The sequence below is a fragment of the Chanos chanos genome, chromosome 2, assembly GCF_902362185.1.
Source record: "Chanos chanos chromosome 2, fChaCha1.1, whole genome shotgun sequence".
Taxonomy (NCBI): Eukaryota; Metazoa; Chordata; class Actinopteri; order Gonorynchiformes; family Chanidae; genus Chanos; species Chanos chanos.
Genome location: NC_044496.1, coordinates 15697621 through 15710755, shown reverse-complemented (window position 1 = coordinate 15710755; position 13135 = coordinate 15697621). Strand labels below are relative to the sequence as shown.

Here is a 13135-nt window from a genome sequence, read left to right as displayed (position 1 = left end):
TAAACACCTTTATATAGCATCCTGTGTCTTTTTCTCTTCACATTCCGACTAAAATTCTAAAAGTACAAAATGTGTTGAAGCCATATCAGACAAATACCTTTAAATACTTGTTAAATATTCCATTTTTCTCCGTTAACTTTTATGCCAGTTTCCCGACGGCAACATAAATGAACATACTGTGACCATTTCAGGCACCAGGCAATGCAGTCTACAACAATCTAAAGCCTCAAGAAAAACAGGGAGCTCATCCATAACATTTCTCTTCAGCTCTGACAGCTTAAAGAGATTTCATTTAATTGTACAAAATGAAATGGGAGTAAGAGACATATGCATTAAGATAATTCAGCATAAACACTGAACAGCATCAACCCAGACTAGAAGAATCCCATCTTCAAAGTACAGACAGAGTGTTCTTTCATGCTATTACGCAAAGATACAATTAAACTCTAAATCAGTAAAGACTGTGGTATACCCACGCTTTTTTCCATTCATACTGTTGAAATATTTGACTTGTCTCTCAGGAGAACTCTCTTCTGTGAGGACAACCTCAATGTCACTCCATTTTTCTTAAAATAAAACTAAAAAAAAAAAAAGAAAAAAGGTTTACCATGACATGGCCCAATTAAGAAGAACTGAAAATCAATGTTTAATTATTTACTCATATTACACTCCACCACACAGGATGTCAGAACGAGCACATCAGTGCCACGTGCTCTCTTTCCAAGGAAGTTGTGATGTGATGCTTGAGAACCAGAGAAGAGACATTCAGGCAAATAAGATATTAACTTAAGTAAACATGGTGTAAATACACTCACTGCTGCTCTGAAATATGAAGGAAGAAAGACTGCTTTATGGAAGTGAACAGAGATGGCTTTTTTAACTAGAAACAGGCTCCTATACAGCCCTGAGCCCACCCCTCAGAGGGCATTTCACCACCGTGGTCAGGGGAAGCTGGGCAGCCAGCTAACAATAACTTAAAGGATCAGCAAGGCTGCAGATAGATAATCTGAGAAATACAAACTTTCAGAGGCAGCCTGGTTCTTGTGCGTGTTTTCCGGGCAATATATGCATGCATGCTTCTTTCCTTAACTATCTATTTTAGCAGTCAAACTAACACTGTCATGCATCTTTACACTGAGTCTACATTCATTTGGCAGCCATGGCCCAATGGCAACCCAGCAACAAATTACAAAGTAATGCCTCTCAGCAACGTACTTTTGATTTCAATCTGCCCCTAACTACAAGCTCCTTTGCCCGTCACTGCTGATAATAGTTAGCATCCAGAGAAAATGGTTTGCTGGATATTATCCCACAAAATAGCAGATTGAGGGAATAACCCTTATTTCAATTGAGAAAAGGAAAAACAAGAACATCTACAGTGTCAACCTGATTTCTCTGAAGCAAGACATGTGTCTCATTTTGTTATTGTCAATAAATTTAACTGGATCAACCCAACACACATGGTGTGACGGAAAGAAATGAATCTTGGTTGTAGAATTATATCTAATTAATCCCAGTAGATTTCCTACACTTAACTAAACCACAAAACCTCCCAAGGTTGCATAAGGATGATTTAAGTCAATGTGACAAATAAACTGCTTGGATTAAGGGGAAGTGCATTAACTTTCAATCCGAAACAAAATTACTTAACAGCTGCAAAAAAAGCTTTGAAAGCTAAATAAGCTGAGACAAGCTAGGGGACACAACTAAAAGCACTGCATCGTAAAAGGCAACCACTTTTATCAGACAAGTCGCATACAGCGGAAGAGGCTAAAAGTTCATTTCTCCACAGAGTGAGGCAAAGAGAAAACACTTGCCACAGTAACGTTGTAAATTATGAACTGCTGGACTCCTATAGTGGAACGTATTTTGGGTGTGTCAATATCAAGTCATTCATTTCAGTAATGGAATCAGATCTGTTGATGGCACTGTAAAAAACACTAGCTTAAAGTGAATTAATTAAACAGTAGTGTGGTGAGGGTTAGGATTGAGACAAACTCATTAACTAATTAGTAAAGCATGGAAGTTGTACTTATCAGTTTGTCAAACAGGCAAACTGTCCTTATTAAAACGGCATTCCAGTCAATAATCATTCTTCCATTATAATTATCCAAGTTCTATTGTATGGTTTTTTTTTATATACACATACAACTCAATTTATTGAAGACTACCTCTAAAAAACAAAAATCAATCTCTGTTGTCATGAGCTAGTAGAAAGTGTGGTTTGTTGTTACATCACTTTTACATTCAGTTCAGTGAATGCAAAGTAACAGCTGGTAAAAAGAAAGGCTCAAGGCTTGTGCGCAGGGCTCATGCAAAGCGAAATTCAAATGAGTAAACATTGGTATGGTTGAGTAAAACCAGCCACACAAAGCAAAGAGACAGCCTCTGCCTGTCAGCAACTTGTCTTCTTCCAGCATTCATTCATACATTACATATAGTCCATTACCTTTTCAAACTAGCACACTGCCACTAACATTTTCTTTGTTTTGCCTACTTTTAAAGTCAATAAACCCAATCTGGTAGAAAATTTATATGAGCAGGCTGTAAAATAGCATGTTCTTCACATCTTGTAACAGCACAAAAACAGCACCTTGGACATCAATAACTCTGGGTTTAAATGCTCTTTAACCACTCTCCCTACATTCTGTTAGGAGAGCAAGCTGTACTTGATCCTCTTCATGGACTATCTGTTCACGCCTGCTGAGCCATAAATGAGTAATTAGAATTTTTCACAGATTATGGCTACTTATGGCCGTCTTCTGTGAGGAGATGGCTTTAATCGGGCTACACAGGGCTACTGCAATCACAACAACTGAGGAGCAAACTGAGCGAGCTCTTATGAGCTCAGTCGCAGATACCATACCTATTATCGTTGAGCTGTGTGTATCGAGGCTGAGGGTCTGGATCACCATCATTCACGTCATAACTTGCATTCGGATCCTGAGAACAAACGCAGACATGGAGAGAAAGTGTTCACAGAGAGATTTGAGATGAGTAGACAGAGGGAGGGAGGGTAGAGAATGTCTTGTGTCTGTGACACTCACATAATTCTGCACTAGGTCAGGATGGTTCTTCTCAATTCCATCATCTAAGATGGAGACGACCACACCCCTTCCAGTGATCCCCTGCTTCCATGCACCTTGCACATTGAGATCTCGATGACTGGGATTGAACTGGGGGGAGAAAACAAGATGTCATTTTTAAGTTAAAAAGTACAGGAAAAAAAGAACATTTTGTCTCAAACTACGGGGTTGAATTTTACCAAGGATCACTGTAAAATTACCATTTTCATTCAGACTAATTTAGCTTGTATCACAAACATTACTATAATACAATGATATAATAAAAACACCCAGTTGCTGAAATTTCTCATTTTCAATTTAATGAATAACAGCAAAAAATGAAGCAAACATCATTAAGTCTGAGAGAATTAAGTTTGTCTTAAACTCTCCCTTTCCTGTGGCTACTGACCTGGAGACAGGGAGGAAAGTCTAGAGCAAGCAGCTTTTCCAAATCAGTACAGTTAAAACCTGAGATTGTTCAAACATTACTACTCTCATCCACAGTCAAGGGCCAACGACCTTGTGACAACCTTCAGCTGGTCAAAAATGCTGCCAACCCTTTCAAAAACTGTGGGGAGTTGACCTCTCTCTTTCCCACTGCGTGTACAGTCATACTAGAGCTTATGCAGGGGCTGCATTTTTTTGAGCTGAAAATTGACTTTATTCACAGCATAGCTCTTCTGCTTCCAGCTGCCAGCATCAAAAAACATCCCCTGGGGATGGATCAATTGCAGCCAGGTATTCCTACCTTAGCCAAGCCCGCCTGTGTCCTATGTTAGCCAAGCCAGCCATGCACTCCACATCCGCCATTATAGCTAAGGTCTTCGTCCGAATAAACATCAGCCAAAATGGACATATCCCCTCAAATGTGCTGGTCTGTTAAACAGACATTTTTCTACCACCCCTGAGCTGTTTGTTTGAACAAATTTTTCACTTTATCGGTTAAAAAAAAAAAAAATCTGTTCACAATATGAGAGACCAAAAATGTTGAATGAGAACAGAATGGGGCGCATCCTTTCATTTCTCGTTTTCGTCTTTTATTTTTTGTTACAATTATGCAATTATACAACTATTTTGCAAAATCAAAGAAAGGGCAAGTTCTGTTTACACTGGATGGAAACAATGTCCCAGGTTTAACTTGTTTGCGTCCAGGTTTTTTGTTGTTTCTTTGTTTTGTTTTCTTTTTTTCAAATCAGAGCTTTGCCGATCGATTCCAAATGAAGTCGACTGGTGATGATGTGAATGAGTGCACTTCTCTTACGCAATTCCCTTTTTAATGGGGCTGAACTGACTAAACTGAGTCTTGTGTGTCCAACCAAAACAATGCAACAGCTCATTCATAGGAAAGCACTGTGTTCTCAAGCCAAACACAGAATTGTTCCACAGCGTTATCATCTGCATACTAGGATCTCTCTCTCCCTCTCTCTCTCTCGTACACACGCATGAAGAGAGGAGAATAGTAAGTCTGCTCACCAGGTACCACTGTTGTGTAAACTTTGGGTCAGCTGGCTCAGAGTAAATATCTCTCTTCTTCCTCGGTTTCACCACCTGCTGCTCCAGCCACGTTACCTTGAGAAAAACAAACAAACACACAGAATCATTGACAGGCACATAACATGCAGGATGTGTGCTTGTGTGTGTATGCTTTGCATGTACGCCTGTGTGTGCTTGTCTGTGTCCTTTGAGCATGAAGAGATTGGGAAGTAAAACAAATGTTGACTTTAATGTGAAAATCACACACATTTTTGTTTGTTTCAGCTCGTGTTACATTGTGTAACGCTTAATGAAATATTAACTTCTCTAATTTGTTTAATACTGTCAGCCGCTGGGAAATGTTCCAAATAAATAAAAGTATAATCTCTTTCTCAAAGAGAAAAAAATAAAGTACCAACCATAGCCATTATTTACGAGGGCCTTGGAAAAGCATGCACAGTATTGAAAAATGAGGCTCAAAGTCACAAAACAGGACACTAGTTTAACTGTTGCTGTCAATAAAAGGAGAAACCAGACCTCCCTCAGACAGAGGAACACATTCAGAGAGACATACAGTCTTTGTCTCTCTCTTCGCCTCAGTACAAAGACAAGATAACGGTAAACTGCGATAGCAGGAGGGGGGGGACTGTTCCCCTCCTGCTGCAGCAGCGGAAAGGCTGGCAGAAAGCGCAGAGAGACACAGATTGCAGCACTGACAACCCTGCACTGCACCTACTTTATGGCACGTTGTTTCACTAAAGTGGATGAAATGGACAGAGAAGTGACAGCACAGTAGTGGCAGGAAAATGTCTGACAGTAGTACAAGGACAGGGGCAATCCTGAAGGACGACCGGAATCACTACTGCTCTGAAAACACTGCTTCTGCACAGTCGACTAACAAATAACACACAAGGTCAGTAAAAAACACTGAAGCATGAAGGTATAAATCAGGCCTTGGGAATACTTTCATGTGTCAAGTATTTTATCATTTCACATTAATTCCTGATGAAACAGCTTGCCTGGACGATGCATACAGTTTGCAGTTGGAACAGATGTTCTCTCAGCAGGTCCCCCCAGAACAGAGGAGCTGACAGCACCTGAATAAATTTGTATTACATATTTTACACAACTAGAAAGTCAATCTCAACAACAGAGGCTGACTAATGATTCACTAGCCAGTCAGATCTGAAGTAAAAAACGGTGGGCAGAGGTCATCTCTGGACAGATCTATCACTTTTATTTACATCTGCATTTCAAGGACTACACAAAACTATCCCATTTTACCGTAAACTTAGAAGTCAATATTTGCTAGTACAACATCAGGCTCTGATTACTAATATCATGGGTAATCTGTGTCCAAATGCATTAATTAGGGAAACTGAGATATGACCCTACCTTATGCTAAACCAGTGGTGGAATGAATTACATCTGGTCATAAAACCAGTATTACACCAATGGTGGACCAACTAAGGACATATTATTATAAAGTCAGTATTATATCTAAAATGGAACCATGAATTTCTTTCTGTCAAGTGAAGATTACAAAAATTTAGAACATTTAGGCTGAAGTGAAAGGGGTTTCCATTATGAGGTTTTGGAGCAATTACAATTTCTTCTTTGTCCACTTAAAAGTCATGATGGATGGAGGAAATGAGGTCGAGCACTTAACCAACATTCATACTTGAGATTTCAGAGAAGTTATGCAAAAGAATGATTTCACTGCTTGGATGAAGAGCAATCTTGGTGTCATGATAAATATAAGTCCAGATTCTGTTTTGCCAGCTGCAAAATGTGGTGGAAGGAAGCCACATCTCTCTGAAACAGTGCCACGCTGGTGTCAGACAACCAAACAAAGCATTAACACAGTTCCCAACAAGACAGTGTAATTGCTCCCTTGGCCCTCATACTAAGGCTAACAATTAAGATGGCTGTGTGAAAAGACTATTATAACCAGACGATTAAACTACAGGGCTGACGTTTTGTAGAAATTTTATCCTACCGCGAGACCACTGCGGGTCAAAACAGACAGAGACAAACATCTAAACATTGAAAATAATTCCATAACCTCCACCATGGAAAAAAAAAAAAATCAACTGTCCAGGATTTCAAATGCACCTTTCAAGAACACCACAAAACTGTCCCAATTTATGGCAAATACAACGGCAAATATATTCTCAAATTCATTATTGAAAATTATTGCATTTATATAGCTCATTCATCTCTACACTAAAACGGTTTCATTTACAAAATTAGATGCTTTATATTAGAACATACATTTCTTTTAACCAGGGGTGTCATATTGAGAGGGCTCCAGTCATTTGAAGCAATTTGAAGATGCAATAGGGTTCAAAAGCCTGAGTGTGCTACAAAGAACTGTTATTTCATAATTTATTAAAAACTAATACAAATTTTCAGTCGAACAATATTTCTTAAACATAATTAAATCATTTCCACTAATACAACTCAAAAAGTTAGTTGTTGTTAGCATTGTTAGCAGTGCTGTTAGTTTTTACTGAAAATCAAAATGTCTCAACATATAATATGTCCACTGTTTGCCTTATATAATAGCTTGCATTCAAAAGCTTCAGTGGAATTTGAGAATTCACATTTTAACAGCAATCTGCTGGAGTATCTGAGAGAGTGTCTTTTGAAGATGCAACATTTTTTTTTGCCTTTTCCCTTTTTAAATGATGTTCAGTGGGGTTGAGGTCTAGTGACTGTGCAGGGGAATGCCACATAAGTTAGCACTCTGCACTTCCTTGGACTTAAAATAGGCCTGGCACAGCTTTGATGCATGTTTGGAATCATTGTCCTGCTGGAGAATGATTCCTCCTCCACACAACCTTAAGCCTGACGGGATGGAATAATTCTGCAGAACAGAATAGTACCTCTCTTTGGTCAACGTGCAGTTGACAGTGGGCAAGTCACGGATTCAAGAACAGTCGAAATGTCCTCACATCTAAATATTTCCACCACCATGTCTGACTGTTGGTTTTTTACACACTGTTGTTTTGACCTCTCATGCAGCTGGCTTCTCATGTAAGCTCTTCAACTGCAACTGTAAACAAGACTTTCTTCTAGTCTCCAAAACAGAGATTTCAGGATTGTTTGGCCCTTGCTAAACATTCATATTTGGTTTAACGTCATCAACAAAAAGTGGTTTGGAAACTGTTACTCTCTCACAAAGGCCTCAGCTTACCAATATCTTATCTTTTGACTGTACTTTACCTAAATGGTGTGAATATTATTTGTTCAGCTGTATTTGCATCTTGGATGCAGATGCTGTGCTGTCTCATAACCATGTTAGCTGATAATCTGATCTTCAGATGATGTGGTCACTTTAGGTCTGACTGGTCTTGCCTTGGACGAAAATGATTTGGTTTGTGAAAAACCCTCGAGCGTGCGCTGTACTGGCCCCTTAGAAAATTTCAATTTAGCTGCAATTTGGCGCTGGGTTAGTTTTTCAGCGCTCAAGAGATCAATTTGGCCTCAAACTGCTTCACTAAGCTCCTCTGACATTTAAAAAAAAAAAAAAAAGGAAAATATTTTTCAACATAAGTTTTTTCAAAGTTAAAGCACTAGCAGTAGAGACGAGAATACACAGCAGATCATATTAATTGAGTCAATATCCAGTACTAGTTGTTAAAAGTCCAAAACAACTCAGACTGGGCATTAGGAGCATACGTGTTACCATTTGAATGAAATATATGGTATCAGAACAAAAGAACTTTAGCAAAAGGTATTCAATCAAGATATTCAGATATATTCAGATGATTCTCATTTCTAAAAATTTTTCATTTGTATCACTTCTAAATGACATGTTGTCGAATAATAAGTATCAACTGAGCAAACATTTGTATAAGTTTTTGATAAATGATGAAAAAGACTGCTCTTGATAGTGGACTTCTGAACCTCAGTGTAAAACTGTCATTATTAAAAGGTCAAGAAAATGGCAACCTAGAATACTTGTTCTCCAATGCTTTCAGATGACTTAGATATTGCAGCCTGCTAGTAGAATCTCCTTTAGTCCTTTCAGGCACTTGGCAGTTTGAACAGTTCTCCCTTTTCTAAAATTGTTCTTTTTCTTTTCCCAACACACAAACACAAGAACAACATTGCTAAGGTGATTCAAGGGTCTTATTCAAAACAATAGAAATTGATGACAAGTTAGACATTTACAAACTGGGCGTAACCCCTTTCTGCACGGTGGTAAGGGAGCAAAAGGAATTCAACAACAGGAAACAGAGTAGGGAAGTAACAGGAAATCCCGGTAGGGCCACCACCAGTGAGGGTAAGAACACTCAACACAAACGGTAAAGGACACTTAATAATGAATATCTACCTGCCTTTAGAAGCCTCTTATCTTTCTACACCCTCTTAGAATATACAAGTCTTTCCATTCACCATATGATACGGTAATTAGGGGTGTAACAATACACAGAACTTTCTGTTTGGTGTGATTTTGCTGAGGGCGAAAAAGAAAGGTCAAATATTTGTTTGTCTTTTCTGTGGTAAAGACAGACGATTCTGGGGAGTCTTCCTGTTTGACTTGTCAGCTTGCTATTTACACAAAAACATATTCATGTTTTCAAGGCATTTGGGGATTGGAATGTATCATATATATTCCATAGTCTGGACTGTATGCATGAAAAAAAAACATCACAACTGATGATTGTTTAATATATTAACTATTTCCTAATGGAAAATCATTGATTCACAATACGTACTCAAACATGAGCACAGTTTGGTGTGGACAAATGTACCATTACAGTCCTCTTGCCAGCAACACAAAAAAAAAAAAAACACACACAAAAAAAAAAAACAATGCAACTGAAGATCATTAGGAAACAGGTGCATCCCCTGACAGGCACCAACAGCACCGTCTCCTGCTCCTGGAAAGATGTCTTACGCCAGCTCGGGTTGGTAAGTGACATTAAAAATTGAATGGGACATGTGGAACTTCAGGGGCTAATCATTTACAGTCACAGTCCCAGAAACATGGGTACAGCGAGACACGGCACACCCTCTCACCGCATGGGCAAATAAGCCCACCTACAGCAGCGCAGAGCCTCAGAGAGAGTGTGCTCAGTTCCAGGTGGCCTCATTATTAATAACACACTTCATCGTTTTTGTTCACTGGACAATGGAGTGGTTTTCCATCTCAGACGAAACCAGCCAGCCCTTGCAGGCCATTTGAGCTTGTCGACCGTGGTACTGTAAGTATGTTAAAAGAAACAGGTTTCAACCCCCACTCGAAGATGAGTAATAGCCAGCAGTTTTCGTTAGAGACTTCAAACCCTGGTAGCTTTGGTATTAAAACTGTGGGTTAGTGTTTCACATGGCTTCAGATCTTGCATCTGGATTAGAGCACCAGTGAGTGACAAATACTCAAGGATTTCTGAACAATTTCAGATGTCAGCCAATTCACTGTAGGACTTCAACTTAAAAAAAAACACATTTCAAATTCATGACAGTAAAACCCAAAGCTTTTCTAAATTCTTGAAAGAAACATGAAACAGTGGAGGCTGGAGCAGGCAGAGAGCCACACAGAGGAGTTCTGAAAGCCTTTCATCAGGTCGAAATCATACAGAGCCGAATGGGGTTGAGGACTGCTGCTATTCATCACCGAAAAACACTCAAGAATAAAAAAAATGCATATCACTTCCAAAGGGTAAAATTTGCATCATAACACAGGAATGTGTTAGGATGGGTGAAAGTTTAACTTATAAAAAAGTACAGCCAATACATCCTCTGTAACCATAGTAAAAATGCTGCAAATAACTATTCAAAAAAAAAAGAGTGAAATGGCATTGTGGTATAGTAAGATATAAGATATAAATATAGATATAGATCAGGATTAGGGCTACAGCTTCTTCCATCATCTAAGGTAATGAGCTCCTCACAGAGGAAGACAAAGTAGTTTCATCATGTGGGAAAGCAGCATCATGGAAATTAGCCCCTTCATTTCTGTAGCTAAACTGTTCAGCACTGGTGAACTTTAAATAAATAAATAAATAGAAGAAAATAAATACGTTGAGCTGAACTTCTTCCCTCTGATATGATATGCTTGTGTGGGTAAATCAAATATTAAATGACAGTTTCTTAAGTTAATATAAAACAACAGATTTACTAGGAGTTACTTTTAAGGTTCCAAGTGTGCTCAAGAAATACCCGGGGCTTCGTTCAAGGAAAAACATCCAAATCTCTTGCCTTAATTTGTTGCTAAAATGAGTATTATGTAGCCACTATGCTTGAAAAAGATGGGGGGGGGGGGGGAATCAACAGTAATGCATGTAAAGCAACCAAAGAAAGAAAGGTAGTTGTTTATAAAGCTTACCTGGGGTTCTCTGTGCAGACGGAGGTGCGTCCCTCGGTGTTCTGATAAAGACCTCTTCACTACCCTGCGGTGACGAAAATGATAATAATCCCCAAATATCTGTAGAAGCAAAGAAAAAAAAAAAGAGAGATTCAAATCAGTGTTCTGCACTTAATACACAGATGTATGAAACGCAACACCTCTAGCCCACAAAGAGATAAAGCAGAAAATAGACTCATCTGGATTACGCTTACCAGTGATCGAGCCACAGAAAGATACTGAACCAAGGAATGAGCAGGAGATAAGAGTGTAGTTTGTTGATTTGGAACGAATAAAACATACCAGTCAGCTCCCTACATAACTAAGAGTGTATAAAACCACTGTATATGCATTGCGGTGATGGATAATTGGTACGTTTTTTTCCAGCTAATTGTAAATAAGCAAGTGGTCTGTACAGATCAAATCGTTGCCCTATACTGAGTCAGAGTCAAGCACCTATGTTTCTTGTTCTATGACTTGCCTCATCCAGACATTCAGTGTGACACACGTTCACCACACGTCTGAGACCATACACGCACTACTGTCTCACTGCAAACCACAGTTAATACACAGGAAGCCCCCGAAAATGCACGCGTGAAAAGACAATACAACCTAATCAGTTCTGCAGGCAAGAACGTGCATTCACTTCCCCTCTGATAGCGGCTCGACATCAGAAACAGGACTGGTTCTGTGAAGCTCCTGATGCAGAGCAGGGAACTGAGGGGCTCTGCCAGGAATCAAAGGATGTAAAGCAGAGCGAGCTCCTGACAGCATGGGATTTAATATACCAGAAAGGCCTTGGAATGAAAAGTTATGACTTCATTAGCTCCTCTTCAGATAAATAAATAAATTACTGTCAAGGGAACTCAGGAGTCGCTCGTGTTCCGCAACGACGCGATACAGAAAAGATGGTTTGTGTTGTTTATTTCGTTATTTTAAAAATCACTCGTCATGCCAAGCGTATCATTTTCAAATTAAACCTAATTTTAAACCCTTAGTTAAAGAGGGTACCAAAAAAACAAAAAGAGTCAGATATAGAGAAACAAGGTAGACTAAACATCTTACGTAACCCTTTCTGCATAATGTACAGAGTTCAATTTCACAACATGTGACGTGAGCTTTTTATTTTTACTGCATGTGGACATAATAATCTTCCGCTGAAAGGCAATGAGGCTATAAAATTTCTCATGAGGGGAGAGACATCAAGGCCTAGGAACCTCCTCTCTCTCCTGTTTTCTTTTGGACTTTTTTTTTTTTCTCCTTCAACATTTAACTCAGTGAGACAACCAAACGCCTCAGTGAAAGCGGAGACTTCTACCCGGCCGAAGGGAGGAAAAAAAAAAAAAAAGAAAGAAAAAAAAGTGTGCATGAGGGCAGAGAGAGGAGGTGAGAGATGAGATAACAGATGAGTTAGAAAAAGAGGAGCTAGTGGTAATGCTTCAGTACAAAAGCAGATCAACTCCCTGGGAAAGAGAAGATGGCATGATGTGCTGGTCCATTGTGTGAGCTGAGATAACACTCCTAAAAGGTCGAACACTGATCCTGGCTGCAAAGAGGCCAGTGGACATACCAACACCAGATTTTATCAAGTTAAACCACTGCCAGAACATACCGACATTCAACCAAGGACGCATGGAAAAAGAGATTAAAGATTTGTTTTCTTTTATTTAGATAAGGCTATGAATACACATATCCACCGCAAAAAAAATGACTCGTGACTGAGAGGAAAGAAAAAAAGAAAAAAAAAACTGAAGACATTTGAACTGCATTCATCAAATGTCTCTAGACCCTCCCTTACAACCACATGAATGGAGGAGGAGCCTGGCCTGACTACCACACTGCACTGATCTCAGGGTGGAAAACAAGCAAGAATATGGAAAACCTTTGGGAGATCAAAGACACACATGAGTGATGTTTAACTGGAAAGACCCTGTTATTGCACAAAATCAGTGTATAGACATCCCTTTCCATAAACACAAGACTTTGATTATCAATCTAAATCTATCAATTTAAAGTCCTAAGGACAACACTTAAGATCAGTGCCTTAAGGAACCAGGCCAATCCTTTTGCAATGCACATCTAAGGCCCCCTGTGAAGCCATGTGAAAAGAATTAGGAAGATCGTACTTAGTGTATTTTTAAAAAAACACACCTGTTCCCACCATCACAGTTAACTCAGTGCCATTTCTGTACTCAAGAGTCTTTCCCAACCTTGTGACTCCCACAAATGACCAAAGGTTACA

The 13135-nt window shown here is 39.2% G+C and overlaps 1 protein-coding gene across 5 annotated transcripts in view; it reads right to left on the bottom strand.

Moving 5' to 3' along the window:
* Nucleotides 1-13135, bottom strand: part of furina (furin (paired basic amino acid cleaving enzyme) a) — a 62762-nt gene that overhangs the window by 22644 nt on the left and 26983 nt on the right. For all 5 annotated transcript variants that reach the window (XM_030764971.1, XM_030764972.1, XM_030764970.1 and 2 more), the window contains 4 exons: nt 10876-10974; nt 4539-4634; nt 3048-3176; nt 2867-2943 (listed from right to left, as the gene is read on the bottom strand). In XM_030764971.1, coding sequence (XP_030620831.1) covers nt 2867-2943; nt 3048-3176; nt 4539-4634; nt 10876-10974 — 401 coding nt within the window. The remainder of the gene's footprint in view (nt 1-2866; nt 2944-3047; nt 3177-4538; nt 4635-10875; nt 10975-13135) is intronic.